This window comes from Micromys minutus (assembly GCF_963924665.1).
Source record: "Micromys minutus genome assembly, chromosome: 3".
In the NCBI taxonomy this organism is placed as follows: Eukaryota; Metazoa; Chordata; class Mammalia; order Rodentia; family Muridae; genus Micromys; species Micromys minutus.
The window spans coordinates 21,323,559-21,339,200 of NC_137972.1; the positions used below are offsets into that span (position 1 = coordinate 21,323,559).

At 48.0% G+C, this 15,642-nt stretch overlaps 1 protein-coding gene across 1 annotated transcript in view; it reads left to right on the forward strand.

The window, feature by feature from the left end:
• Positions 1–15,642, forward strand: part of CD9 (CD9 molecule) — a 31,005-nt gene that overhangs the window by 5,519 nt on the left and 9,844 nt on the right. Inside the window, exon 2 of the mRNA XM_080915059.1 lies at positions 14,051–14,153. Within this exon, the coding sequence (XP_080771185.1) occupies positions 14,051–14,153 (103 nt within the window). The remainder of the gene's footprint in view (positions 1–14,050; positions 14,154–15,642) is intronic.

Genomic DNA, 15,642 nt, shown 5'->3' on the forward strand with positions numbered 1-15,642 from the left:
GTCTCTCTACGTAAAACAGTCTGGTCTCAAACTCAGAGATAGATCCTCTTATTTCTGCTTCTGCCTCTGCCTCCCAAATGCTGGGATTAAAGGCATGGGCCACTATCACACCCAGCTAAGTTTTAAGTATTGTAGGTATATTGTTACCTTTTTAGGGCATCCCATGAAATTTAGCAGGACTTCCTATTGCGGGTTGGGGGGTATTAATACATGATTGGTTTTGTATTTTTGTTGTTCTGGAGGTCCATGAACTTCAGGTCGGGGTTAGCTCCATACAAATTTGTTTCCCTTGGTTTCAAGGTAACCTCTGTTATGCCCAGAATCCCATGTTTCTGACATGAGTGACTTCCTGGAATTGAATGGGGAAATAATAGGTTTTTAAAAGTGCTACTAGAAACCCTAAGTTGAGCTGAGTATAGTGGTGTCTGGCTTTAATTAATCCTAGCATTTGGGAGGCAGAGGGTCTCATTCTAGGCTAGCATTGTCTATAGAGTTTCAAAGACAGCCAAGGCTACTTAGTGAGACTCTCTGAAAAAGACAGATGACTTAAGAAAGAAACAAAAATACTGAAATGACCAAGGTAACACCATCTTGTCTGACACCACACACACACACACACACCACACACTCCAGCCACATCTACCTTGGCAACACATTTGAGATTTCCATGACCTTGACAGTGGTCCATATGTTAATTAAAATAACTGTTAAGTTCTGTCTAAAGTAACTTGTGCTCTGCCTTGACCGAACATCTCAAGGTTATTGGTTATCTGTGTAAGTTTTACTTTTAAAAGCACTGTACCCCTGAGCTCGGGCACCAAGAGACCTTTCAGAGGCTCAAGCCCACTCTTAGTCTGGCCATCAATATAAAAGGCAATAAAAACGTTTCATTGGTTTAATCAGCACTGGCATTAGACTATGTCTCATAGATCATTACAAAAAGAAAACAACACAAAAGAAACCCTAGGTTCCAGTCTGGTGCTATGGGGGGCTGAAGGGATGGCTCAGTGGTTAGGGGGCACTTGCTGGGGCACTGGATGTGCGCATGCTATATACACATAGACACATGCAGGCAAAACAGTCGTAATCATAAAAGAAATCTTGTTAAGACTGGGGTGTAGGTGCAGGGGGTCCTGGCTCCAGTCCCCAATATCAGAAAGAAGAGAGGAGGAACGGAACTCTGAGCTCCCATTATAACCCGGGGCAGCCCACGCTGCAGAGCCACCTCCCTATCCACTTTCACTGACTCAGCAGTTAACCATTGTTGAATGATTGACTGGGTCACTTCATTTAACTAGTGCTCTGTATTTCTGGACTGCACAAGGAATCCACCTACATGAGCTTCCAGGTAATTCTTGCTCATTGGCGATTCCTTTTCCCATCCCATGGAGTGTAGAAGGTCCAGCCTTATCTCTTCTCTCCTTTGGGGACTTTGAGAAGGGGCAAGGAGCTAAAGAGTCACCCAAGTGACAGAAACAGCCATAAGAGTCTAGCTTGGGAAATGGACCATGTTAACTGCATTCCAAAGAAGGCCTTGTGGGTTTGGGAACTGTTCACTAAAAGTGTCACCAGCCCGGCTGTTAGTCCTTGCTTAGTGAGTACAAGGGGTACTGGGTAGAGGGACAGAAGTGGCCTTCACAGCTGACCCGATGCCAATCAGGGGTCCTATGAACACAACTCTGTCCCAGACAGGTCAGTGCCTCGCTCGCACTGACTTCCCACCTCCTCTTAGCATCAGAAGGCAGCCCCTGTTCGCTCACACCTGCCTGGGTTTGAGCTGCCAGTATGTCAGGATCAGAAACAACACAGCCCCTGTGCGGCTCTCTGGAGATATCCTAGACTTGGGCTAAAAATATCAGAAAGTCAATTGAACCATTTTCTTAAAGTCAAATGGATTTCTGCAGTATTCTAATTTTTATTCCTTTTCTACATACAGTGAGACTATAGTATATATATATATATATATATATATATATATATATATATGTGTGTGTGTGTGTGTGTGTGTGTATATATATATGTATGCATATATATGATATATCATATACCTTTGCAGTATATTATTAAAACTTAAAAAATGGGCAAAGCCATGAGTAGTTATGAGCTCACTATGGCTTTCCCAGTGGCTGGAAATTTAGGTATCCGAGTGCATGTCACAAGGGTGAGCGTTGGCAGATGCCAGTTTACACACATACCACATGTTCACACCCCAACTCTGATGGGTGTTTTCAGGCTGGGGAACCTCCACTGAATGTGCACCCTAGAAACGGCCCCTCTGCACCTTTGCAGCATGAATACCGTCCTGTTTCTGATACTGCAGGTGTCTGTCTGTGACCATTAATGCTTTCAAGCGCGTGGTGTTGTGTTGGATTTGAGACAAGATCGAACTGTATGGCCCAGGCTGACTCAGAATGCTCTATGTAAACCATACTGGCCTCAAACTCTTAATAATGCCCCTGCCTCCCAAAAATTGGGATTATGGATACCTCCTTCCCTGTCAACACTCAAATGTTAAACTCATTTTACCAGGGACAGTTTTCTACACTCTGCTTTCTCCTAATCACATCGCTACCCTGGGTCTAAGGCACATAACCTTTAAGTGACCCAGAAAACCCACTGCCAAGTAGAAATTAGATTATCATCAGGGCTGGGTTTGGAGAGCCCTCAGTGCTTTGTAATAGGAAGCTGACATCTTTGCCACAGTTACCTCTAGGACCCGATGGAGTGTTGCTGCAGGGCAGGAGCAGAGGCTCCAGGTTGTCTCAGAACCCAATTTCCAAGAGATAAGAATACTGGAGCCCTGACCGGTGGAGGGCAGCTGCCTGTGGCGGTGGGAAAGCTAAGCAGAGAAGATGCATGAAGTCACTCAGGCCTCTGGGAAGCAGAGCTTTCGTGGAGGGTGTGAGCAAAGCTCAAAGGAAGCAAAACAGACCCCACATCGTCGTCACGTGATCAGAATGCCTGCTTTCAGCAGAAAAGGGATTATTTAAGAGCTGGCTATAGAAGGGGTGGGAGATGTTGTGTGTCCGGCAATTGGAATCTGCAGCTGGGATGTCTCCGTTTTGAAAGAGGTTAGCCTGGGCCTCAAGCATGCCAGGCCCCCTCTGCAGCTGAGCAACACCCCCAGCCCAAAGGCCCTGCTTTTTAAATGATGCTGACTCTGTCTACAGACAAGAGGACTTCTTAACTCCTGAACTTGTCCAGACCAGGTTTATGTCTCATTACTAGGATGATACCCTGAGAAAATGTTGACGGAGCCCCAAATCAGTGGTCTCGACCTTCCTAATGCTACGACCCTTTAATACAGTTCCCCATGTTGTGGTGACTCCAACCATAAAATTATTCTTGCTACTGTTATAAATCCTAATGTAACTATGTCAGATGTAGATATCTGATATGTAACCCTGTGAAAGGGTTGGCCCACCCCAAAAGGATCTCGACTGCTGCTCTGAATCTTCTTCCGCACCCTGGAGAACTGAATCTGCTGCAAACCATTTCTACCAAGAACAAGACAATGTGAGAAACAGACTTCTCTCTTGTGGTCTGTGTCATGTAGGTTACAAAGAGATCCCACAGCTGAGTCACCCTGAGCATGCTGTGACGTGGGCAAGTTACGTCTGAGCCTGTTTCCTACTCTCTTGACTAGTCATGACTACAGAAGCCATCTAAGCAGAGCGCTGGCCAGGTCATCGTGCAGGCCAGCCGTGCTCTCCAGCTGCCAACCACACAGAAAAGCCTGGAAAGAGAACGGGCCCCTCTTTAACTTGGGTATTTTACAACTGGCTTTTTGTTTGTTTGTTTGTTTGTTTGTTGTATTTTAAATGTTGAATTATATGAGCATCAAATTTTTCTCAAAACTTAAGACATAAAATACAGAAGTTGACTTAAGAGCCTGGCTTCTTATGCATGGTTGGGATTTTTTTAGTTGTTACATAGAGCCCATGATACTACAAAAGAGTCTTAGGGACCTGGGCCATTTGTCACGTGCCTGTAGATGAAGGGCAGCTACTTAGCTGAAGCTCAGGAATGACTACACAAAAAAAAATTGCCAAAAAAAAAAAAAAAAAAAAAAGGAAAGGCCCGTTTGAACCAGAGTAACCTGAGGAGGTTGGTCTGTGAGAAACACGGGCTCCTGTGAAATGGCACATTAGTGTCTTAAGCCTCATTTTCCTAATCTGTGTAATGGGGGAGTAATGCTTCATTTAATGCAAAGCTATTGTCCTTTCTCGGTTATGATCCCCAAAGTAAGTTAGCTAACTTGAGTGTCTACAGCCATGGCTGGAGTCACATTGTGGCTAGCTTTTCTATACATGTTTGGAGCGTAGAGCTGGTCCCAACATTTCTACTCACCCAGATCTCTCTTCTCCACCTCTGTGGAATCACAACACTTGGGTGGCTCAGAACTGAAACCGGCCTCCAGCACATGTGTTACAGGGCTTATCTCTCCGTCCACAGAATGCTTGGCTGTCTCCCCAGTTTGGGAAGTGTGGCGAAATTAGCCCTTGGTCAAGGCTCACCTCATGAAGCTTAACTTCGTGTTAATTCCCAGTAATTCATGGAGACAATTCCAGCACTTGACGTGCAGACTGAACGCATCCAAGTTCTACGTCATCCTCAGCTATGTAGCAAGTTTAGAGACCACCCTGGCAGGAAGGCCCTGCCTCAAAACAACATAGAATGAAAGGAAATGGGGGAAGGGGCTGGCACAGGGAGAAAGTAAAAGAAACAATCTTACTTTGCCCTAAAGCAAGAGCAAGACCTTAGCACCCCCTTCCCGCCAAGTGACCCCATATACTTCCCAAAACAAGGGCATCCCCCTCCCCCAGGAAACCAGATCCTAGAGGGTGTCAAGCCAAAGTCAGCATTGCTTCTGTACGAATATTGGGATAGGAAACGGAGGGCACTTAGGCAGAGCTCCCTGAAGCATATTTTCCAGGGACCACATCCTGTCCTGCCTCAGCACAGGGAAAGGATGAACCCAAGGGAAGAGCTGGCTTCTGCCCTGCCTCCCCAGGCAGATGACACTTCATCCTTAAGCCTGGACAAGAGAGGAAATCCTAGCCGCTCAATTAAAGTTCAAGTTGGAGTATTTTTCCAAGTCCAGCCTGTCCAGGCCACCAGTTCGTGACCTGGGGATTCCCAATGGCACCTTGGGTAGTTCTCTCAAGTAAGAGTTTTCATCTCTTGTGACCTTGGTTCAATTTGAGCCCTTCCTGTTCTGAGTGGGTTGCTTAACATCTCTGACGACCCTTAGTTATGAAAGGATCCTAACGTGATAAACCGCTTCTCACCATGGGAGCCGTGCGTGTCTGCAGGTCCTTACAGATGATAGTTGCTAGTTATTAGCCGTCTCTGTTGGAAACATTGTATATTTCCCTTTACCTGCCTCTAGCTGGAAAACCTGCCGGAAGTTAAGTCCCGTCTAAAGCCGGATGATCTATGTATAGCCTGACTGCAGTCTGTGTTTTCTTTTTAAAATATAAAAAGGGAAAATCTCTTAAAATGTTTGGGGTAGCTACAGGGAAGCCAGAGTCTTCGCTTTTATGCATAATAGCAGCTTGGCTGTGGAAAATGGGGGTGTAGTTTTCAGGAAACTTCAGCCCTGGCTGGCCATGGGAGCCTCTTACAAACTCCCCCGAGTCACTGGAGATCTAGACTAAAGAGGTAAACGCACCTTTGGGAGCCAGATACAGGTTCCAACTTGAGCCTCCAGCTTCCTACCCTTGATTATTCAGTGTGGAGCTGCCCAGCCAGTATACTGGCCTGCCTCTCAGTCTCCCCACCCCCACTCAGGTCGGGCTCCACTGGCTCTAGCCAGCAGTCCAGGAGGACTTCCTGTGGCTTTGTGGTTGGGTTGGTTAGAGCTCCAGAGCCCCACTCCCCAGGTCTGTGACCAGTGGGGTAAACAGCCTTGCTCCTTTCAACGGAGGCCACAAGCTCACCTCCCACACAGAAGTCAGCCCAGGAAAACTCACCCCTCCCCCTCCCTAGGTGTGTTTCAGAAATGGTGCTGGGGGTTTGGGGGAAGCTCTCCTTCAAGCTTACAGGCTTACAGGTCCAGAAAGAGCCGCTTCCTGCCGTCCTTCTTGTGAAGTATTTAAACAAAAGTCCAGGGTAGTAATGGTAATGGTGGAAGTGTCAGAATAACCCAGGGCTTATGATCAGAAACAGGCTCCTGGGTAACCCCCACCCTGGCCGGCAGGTTCTAGGGACTACCCACTTGATAGAAGCTGAGAAAGTAGTCTGAGACTTGCCCTGGGCGGACTGCCGGCTAGTCCTTTGATTAATCTCAAGTCTGCCCCCTTGCTCTTTAAACAAGAGCTAACAGTTGTGATCCTCAAGGAAAGGCCGGCATGAACTCTACTGTTAGAGTGGACCTGAGTATTGTTCATAACTGAGGGGTGGGACCTAGGTGTAGGAGGACCCCTTCCTTTAGCCCTTGTCTTCTCACGGACAACAGTTAGAGTCTCTGGTGGGGGAGGGGAGACAGAGGAGCAGGCTGCCACTTGGGAATCCTATGTGTTCTTGCTGGCATAGCGTGGCCCAGCCTCCTAACCGCTGGCAACTTGGCCCATCTCAGGCTTGGCATTTGCTGGTGAGAGGAGGGTTGCCATGGGAATGGGTCTGGGTGGCCTGACTTGCTTTTGAATGTGGAAGCCTGTGGACACAGAGGGCCTTATCTTCGCCTCCGTGGTGGCTTTCTCCAAGCTTGACTGATCTCTTAGGGCCTGGGAAACAGTTGATGGTGAAATTGCATCCTGACTGGTCTTCCTGGGCAGAGTAAGCAGCAGTGCCTACAGGTACCCAAGTCCCCTGTGTTCAAACAGGTACCCAAGTCCCCTGTGTTCAAACAGGTACCCAAGTCCCCTGTGTTCAAACAAAAGCACACAGATTGAGAAGCATCTGCTGAAGGGGACAGTTACATGAGCTGGTGTCCTGTCCTGTGTGTCCCCCCCTCCTCCCTGCCCATTTTGGAACCCCAGAAGAGGCACCTCTCCAGCCTCGCCTCCCACCTCACTTGAACCATTCCATGCAGCCCTAGGCTCTGGCAGGTATTTTGTGGATGTAGAAAAGGTAAATTTACCTGTCTGCCTCCCACCCCAGACACAGCCTCAGAAAACAGAAACCCAATGTCTCAAATTTGTAGCTTCTGCCAGCCACCTTCTAAGATCACAGGGGGACACAGAACATCCAGGGAGGACTTGTCAATCCGCCCATTGCCCCGTGTCTTTCTCCAAGTTGTTATTATTGTTGTTACTATTTTCCCACTACAGAGACTGGCTGTAGTGACCTACAGTTCCCAGCGTGTTTTAAGTGTGTACTTCCTAACCTATGCTGAAAGGGAAGCAGTATCTCTGTGCGTGTGTGCGTGCCTGTTGAGACAAATGACACATGAAACCAGTTGTGTGATGCATGCCTGTGATCCCAGCAGCATTCAGGAGGCTGAGGCAGGAGGATCACAAGTTTAAGGCCAGCTACCGTCAGCCTGTCTCAAAGAAACAAAAGCTGAGGAAAAGAAGAAAGACTCCAGAAAGGCAGTGAAACGTGTTTGGGGTTGAGCTCTTCTCAACAGAAATGTAGAAGCATCACCTGGCATCCTTGGTGGAGCCGGGTGGAGTCAGGTCAGACACATGCCTAGAATTCCCCAGGTGACTCTGGCACCACCAGTAACTGCTGGGTCATTCAGGCAGGTGACAGGTGGCCAGTGAGTTCTAGGGCTTCTCCCTTGCTACATTTCTAGTAGGTCACCCTCCTTCCCTGAAAAGAGCCATTGTTTTTTCAGAAGAACAACAGGAAGTAGGAAAGAAAGACACCCCCCCCCCACCTCAGTCCCTCATATGGCGAAGGAGGCTACTTCAGGTCCGTGTGGTGTGGGCTGGAAGTGTAGCTGAGTTAGTTGGTAGACGGCGTTTGTAACATGCACAAAGCCACGAGCTCAATCCCCCGTAACGGGGGGGTGGGGGGGAGGACAAGCTTGGTGGCACACGCCTGTTTGAGTTTGGTACAAAAAGATCTGAAGTTCAAGGTCATCCCTAGCTACATAAAGTTTGTACCTGGGTTTCATGAAATCCTGTTTCAATTTCAATCTACCCCCCCCCCCCGCCCACGCACGCGCCTCAGCCCCACTCCTGCCAAACAGGCTGAGTTCTCCGGCTCTCTGTTTTCTGGATCCTCTAACCCTGACTAGGGAAAGAATGATAAGCATTTTGTCCTTTAAAAACAGAAAAAAGCACAGCCAGTCTAACGAAAGTATAAGAGATGGCCCCGCCCAGAATACCCAGTTCTACCTGGTATGTTTGTTTGGGATCTGTCTCTTAGGGTCACATGACACCTCCCACCTGAGGGCCGCCCCCCACATAGTTGTGGCTCAATTGCTTGTCTCCTAGTCCATCTGCCCACAGACTTAAAGAGTTTCTGTCAGCTCCCCTTCCCCTGTGGGTGTGTGCTGTGGAGGCTCTGGCCGGATCCAGTTTTGCAAGCTTGAACCGCCAGATACCCCTAAGCTCCGTTATTGCTATTTAGCTGTTTTTTCTTTTTTCTTTTTTTTTTTTTTTTAAATCGACCTTTGGAATTGGAGGTGTTTCCATTGGCTACCAGTCGTGTTTTAGGGTGAGACTGTCCCGATAGTGAGATTTTCCATGTGACTCACTAAAACTCTGTTCTGCACTTTCTGTGGATCAGGGAAAACAGACTGAGCTGGAATGTGGTGCAGTGGTGGAGGGCTCCTGGGCCTGCCTCACACATCCAAGGCCTGCGTACCCGGGTTAACATCAGAAGGCAAAAGCAGGGAGAAGAAGGTTTTGAGCCTCTGAAATCGGCTTAAGCCTTATATGACTAGGTTACCTGTGTGTTCATCCAAAATCAGAGTATGTACCTGGGGTTTTTTTGAAGGGCAGAGTTACAAAGAGGTCCGCAGAGCAAGCACTTTGCAGAAACTTGGCTTCTTAAGAGGCTTTACAAGAGTCGGGCGCGGTGATACACGCCTGTAATCCCAGCCCTTGAAAAACACAAGGGAGGATGGAGAATTGGAGACAAGCCCCAGCTGAGCACAGCGAACCTGTTAGAAGGGAGTAGAGACTTCCTTAGGATTAGCCCACATCTCATCCAGGACCTTATACCTGGGAGGCAAGTGCCCTACCACTGAGCTACGCTACTTACCCCAGGTTGGCCTCTAACTCAGTATGTAACCCGCGCTGACCTCAAATATCCTCCTGCCTCAATCTCCCACTTTTGGGGGGTGCGGGGGAAGGAAACAGGATCTCACTGTGTATCCCTGACTAGCCCAGAATTCACTATATTGAGCAGACTGGCCTCAGACTCAGAGAGCTGCCTGCCTCTGCCTCCTGAGTTCTGGGATTAAAGCTCCAAGAAGCTGCTGTGCACAGGTTCACCTGTCATGAAATATTAGGAAAAGGCTCCGGTGTCTTTTGGAGCTGTTGTTAGGGTTAGGGTGGGTGGGGAGTGGGGTGAATAAGAAAAGGAATAAAGAAGTTAATCTGACCTTAAGGAGTGTGTGCTCTGTGAGATGCTGGAGCCAGAGCAATCTAGGTGGCCAGGGTGACATTTAAGGAGGAGGTGGGCAGAGGCAGGAATGCCAGAGTTGAAAACTGAGATTCCAGTCAGAAGGAGGAGGAGCCTGGGGTTCCTCCGTTGGGCTGTTTCATTTGTGAGGATTCAGGACTGTCACGTAGGGAGCAAGGTTGAAGAAAGGAGTCTGGGTTTCTGTTTTGCTCTTTGTGTGTTTGGAAGGGGGGTTGGGGAGGCTGCCAGTGTGCTAGCAGAGACAATCACAGAGGCAGTAAAGAAGCTAATTAACTGAGCAGCCCTGGAAGGAGACTGAAGCTTTATGGGGGAGAGACAGGCAGGCGGCATTGGCTGCTGCGTTTTAGACCTACAGAGGCAGCAGCCAAGATAGATAGTGTAGCCCTCACTGGCTTCTAAAGTCATGCCCTACCTTTCCATGCTTTTTCAGGGTTTATTTGAGTTTGGGGGAAATTTTGTGAAACAAGGTTTCATAATAGAACCCAGGGTATCCCGGAACTGTCTTCCTACCCCAGCCTGGAGTACAGGCTTGTCCCACCGCACCTAGCGCTGCCACAGCATTGGTAACCTGTGCCACGCTTGCTTCCATCCATCCATTCTGTTCCTGGGTCTTATCCAAGATCCTACATCACAGCAGTTGTTGTCCTAAATCTCTGATCTGTGACAACCTCTGACTTGCCTTGTTCTTCTTGATTCCAACAGTCTGAAAGATACTGTTTGCCTGGCACTGGGGAAGCTGGAGGGGACGGTGGAAGAGGTTACAGGGGTAGGCTGGGCTCCTTAATGAAACTTTGTCTCAAAAACAGTACAGAAAGTGTGGGGTTTGGGGAGGCGGCTCAAGTGGGTGAAATGTTTGCCCAATAAGCTGAAGGACCTGAGTTCCTGTTCCCAGAACTTAAAACACTGGAGTTTGTAGGGAGATGGAAGGGAAGCCCCGAAGTGATCAGGTGCTATGCGTACATAGCAGCAGATAAGAGATCCTGTCTGAAGGTAAATGCAAGTTGTCATCTGACCTCCACACATGTGCCATAGCACACACAGAAGTACACACACACATACAACATTACACACATATAACACCCACTCTCTCTCACAATGTTTTTTTTTGTTTGTTTTGTTTTGTTATTAGGAAAAAAAAAAAGAAATTGGAAAGAGAACGTTCCAGGCTGAGTTCTTTGTAGACTCCATGTAGTTTAGGTTCATCTCAGTTTTTCTTATGGTCCATCTTACACTAATTAAGAAAACCCATCTGAGCTGCAAAACAAAGCAAGCCCCAGTGAAACAATGAAACTCCTTTTTCCTTCACTGTCACATGGATGGAACCATTTGGGGCCAGATGGCAAAGGAGCTTTTCGCAGCAAAACCAGACTGTTTCCATTTGGCTTTTGTTGGAAACAAAAAAGGTAGCTAGGCCAATTGTAGGCAGGGCCTCTGGCTGGGAGAGCTGCCTCTGGACTTTCATCTCCATCCCCTGCAGCTCATGACCTGCCACATTGATCTGGCCCCTTTCTAAGGATGAGCATCTGCATCAAACCTGCCCAGGTCATGATGTGTGTGACAAGTGGACTGGGCAGTTTTGTGGCTGATGTAACAACCACATGTCAGGTTGTTGCCTGGAAGGGAACTTCTTATTGTTCTTGTTCTTGTGAAAAGTTACCGGGCAAAAACAATCAAGAGACAAAGTTTCCTTCTGGCTGCAGTTGGAAGATGCAAAGCTTCAAGGATGGGAAGTCCTAGGGCAGGAGCTTGGGGGTGGGGTCAATCTTTTACCTCACAGATTCGTAAGCAGTCCTTCCCTGCTGTCTGTAACCAAGGTGACATTCCAGGAATGTCCTACCCTCACCCAAGAGCCCTTGACCCCACCCCAACCTCTGCAGATGCCAAAAATCCAAGGATGCCGGCAGTACAATATTACATTTGCATGTAACTCATACATATCCTAATTCAAGCCTACCCCACTGCATAGGAAACCTGCAGACGCAGCCCCTCGACCTTGTGGAGTCCCTTGGAAAATGATTTGACTTGGTGCTTTTTTAAAGGTTAAAGCTGCCTGGTTCTCGCTACTGGTCTCTTAGTTTCTCCTGTGATTGAAGTACCTACCCCCAGCCACCGCCATGGAAAGCATGCTCCCCTGGGAGGTATTCAGAGCTCCTTAAACAATGTTGCCTAAGGAACCAGTGCAAGCAGTTTAGGTTTCACAGTCTCACCACCTCCAGCTGACCTAGCCAACTGTAGCAGCTTTCTATTACACAGAACAAGGCAGCTAATGACTTACACAGCATCCCCTCCAGCCACTTAGCACCTGAGTTGTTTTTTTTTTTTTTTAAAAACAAGCAAACAAACAACCACCCCCCCCAGTAAGTAACCACCTGTAACCCAGCACGTGGAAGGCAGAAGGAGGCTCCACCTGGTCCACAAAACAAGTTCCTCACAAGCCAGGCTGCAAAGTGTCTTACAACGGAAAAAGAGCTGGACCTGGTAGTACACACTCTTAGTCCCAGCCACAGAGGCATGAAGGCAGGGTCCAGCCTGGGCTACAAAGTGAATTCCAAAAAAGCCAGAGCCACACAGTGAGACCTTGTCTTTAAAACAAAAATGGAAACAAAACAAAAAAACAAGAAAACTAATCAGACAAAGAAGGCAGCTGGCTCACACCTGATCATGTACCACCCCATCTTCCTTTACCCTTCCTGCTTTTCTTGAGCCTTCATGCTCCCTGGTGACTTTTTTTTTTTTTTCTTTTTGACAAAAAGCGTGGGGTTTAGTGTCTTTTCCCAAGCCTCTACAGCCATCTGCATTTGCTCTTCCACTGTTAGCCAGCACTATGGTGTGGACAGCCCAGAATTGTCACTTGGAGTGATGCCCACAGGTAGAACTAACTTCTGTCCTCAGTGTGGCCCAGGTGAGCCCTGAGATTTTCCTTTCCTGCCAAGTTTTTGTTTTCTAACCTAGATTTCTCCCTCCCACCTGTGCTCAAAGACTACAATAGAAGGGGTTTCCAGAGCTCTAAAGCAGGGCTCCTTATGTTTTGTTTTGTTTTTTCTTTTTACCACAGTGGGGAAAGGTTCATGTCCCAAGGTAGACGGGTATATCAAATATATATGCAAATCACTTCTTGATCGTAAACTGAAGTCTAGCCCAAGCATGGTCTCCCCAGCCTTGATTCTGGTGTTCCCTGTGGTCAGGGGTAGTCTGTTTGAGATGAGCCTGACACAGGCAGGCCACATCTACCATTCCTGTTTACACATGGAAAGGCTGAAGCAGTAAAGCTCTAAGCCAGGAAAGACAGCCCACGCTGTGGGAACTTAGTTTGTATGTAATGGGATCGAAGCAGCCTACACCTCTGTGGGTACAGTTGAAGTGGTTTCTATAGACTGACATCCTGGGTGACCCTTCCTGGTGTCACTATGCACACTTGACACTCAGTGCACCCAGCCCTATTGTCATATCATGCATAAGGATGGGGAGAAAGAATGAACTAGGGGGTGTCCACACCACAGACTCTTACAACTTCTAGGACAGAGGATTCCCAAAAAGCAAGATGGTGACATCTTACTTCTGTTACGGTGGGTGGACCAGCAAAACCAGGTCTGTCTCCCACATCCAGCCAGCCACTGGAGGGCTATGAGTCACTCCCCCAGCAAGCCCTGGTACCAGTGATGAGAGGTCAGCTGGCACTGGGTGGGTGGGGGATGGAAAGGCTTGGCAAAGGCCTCCCCAACAGCATCTGCATCTCCAGGGCCAGAGCAGGGGTTGACTGGTGAATAAGAGGCTGATGTGGGTAAGTGAGGAGCACTTCTGGTACATCATGTCACGTGCTGGGCGTATCACAGCTGTCCCCAACCCCCATGCACATGTCTGTCATTGCTGAAGTTTAAAAAAAAAAACAACAAAATTGGTAGTATATACCTGGTCTTTTAGGTGGCTGAGGCAGGGGGATAGCTAAAGCCCAGAGGTTCAGGACTTGCCTAGACAACAGAGGAATAAAGAATCATTTAGCAACCTATTCAATGCCCCAGATGCCCACTCACCCTGCTCATCCGTCCCTCCCCCTACCTGGGGCTCATCACTCCTTTAATGATCACTGGTTATGTTCTTATTTTGTTTTCTTTTATTGCTTCTGTGACATATATTTTACATCCGTGCAGCTTAAGCAGCATGCTGGCATTAACTATACAGTCTTGGGTTGTGTGTTCCATGGCTTGTGCTTTTGCTGAACATTGTAAGACTCACTTGTAGCACCTGGTAGCCCCCGTGATTCATCTTCACTGCTGTGTAGTAGTCTAGGGCCGCCTACTACAATACTTTTGGTAAGGAATTGTACATCCCAGGTTTCTGGTGATTTTACTGCATGGGTTGATCACATCTTTGAGATCACTTTCTGCCTCCAGATGCCCTCGGAGGGCAGAAAAAGATAATGCTGAAGTCCTTTGCGAGTCTCCTCAGCATTTGTTGCTGTCCCAGGCGGTCAGAACTAACCCCAGGCACTGTGCCCTGTATCTTGCAGCTCGCCGGCATTGCAGTGCTTGCCATTGGGCTATGGCTCCGATTCGACTCTCAGACCAAGAGCATCTTCGAGCAAGAAACGAATCATTCCAGTTTCTACACAGGTGAGAGGGAGGAGCTGCCACTTCAGCTCTGGAAACTCTGTGCTGGCTTGGGGCTTAGGGCCTGGGAGAGAGAAGCTGGCCACATGAACCAGCCCTGTCCCTTTCAAGTTAGGTGGCTTAGTGAGTGTGTATAGCTGTGTCTGTGTGTTTGCTTCTGACTCTTGTGGTTTCTTCTCTTGCCGGCTGAGTTTGGTATCTTGACCATTCACTGATACGAGGTTGTCTGGCAAGGATGCCACTACTCCTGAGGGGTTAGGAGCCTCACTTTACTTGCTGTGTGTCTCCAAACTAAACTGTAATCTTAAGTCAGAAACCATTGTCTTTCCTGCATCTGCAGAGCCCAGAAGAAAAGGGGCTCCCCTCCCAGTCTCTCCAGACCAGCTTCCTAGATAGACCATCAAAATTAAGATTAATGGGGATAGAGGTGGAGGAGCTTGCAGGAGGCCCTAGGAGAGATGTCAAAAGAGAAGCTAAGCAAGAGAGCCAAGAGACAGTAAGAGAACAAGTAAGAGAGAAGAAAGAAAGAAAGAAAGAAAAAATGGGCTGGAGAGATGGCACAGCAGTTTAGAGCACTGACTGCTCTTCCAGAGGTCCTGAGTTCAAATCCCAGCAACCACATGGTGGCTCACAACCATCTGTAATGGGATCTGATACCCTCTTCTGGTGTGTCTGAAGACAGCTACGGTGTAATCATATAAATAAAATAAATTGAAAGAAAGAAAGAAGTCAGTCAGTGGACCTGAGAGAACATCCTTCCTTTGGGGAAAACTACTTTTGCCTTAGGGAAGGGTTTCCACTTTCAGTAAGGTAGGGGTCACCCAATTTGCAGCCGGCCAGAAGCTTTCTCTACACCGGCTCCTTGGTCCTTCCTGCTCCATTCAGCCCCTTTATCTTCCTCTGTGAGAGGAGAGGCCACAAGAACCATCTGCAGCTGCTGGCCGGAGCAAGCTCAGCCTTTGGCTCCAGTCTGCCTGAGTTAGAAGTAGGAAGCCCCCTATTTTTAGGGGGATCCTGCCATGCCATCAGACTCAGCATGAGTTGTCATTTCCTTTCCACCCACCAAAGTTATTTTTACAGAAGACAAGAAAGCATTCTGACACGGTTATCATCTCACAGGCTGCAGGGACCCAAGGACCATGGCTCCAGTCAGCCTTCTCTTTCCCCTCCTCCCTGGGGTCAGACTTGGTCAGGTAGACCAGGAGGAGTCTCTAGGGAGGCATGCACCTGAGCATTCTGTCTGGATCTCCTCCTTTCCTGTCCTTTGTTATTGTTCCTTGGCTGTAGAGTGGGAAAGGCCTGGGTGTGTTGCCTTATTGTTAAAAAGAAAGTGGGGAAAAGAAGGGTGGGTATTTTATGATTGGGCCTTTTGTTTCGTGTGTGTGTGTGTGTGTGTGTGTGTGTGTGTGTGTGTGTGTGTGTGTGTGTGTGTTTAACTACAAGCACGGTTTTTAGGGAGTGTGTTTCCATAGTGCCCTGACTTGTTTTAGCA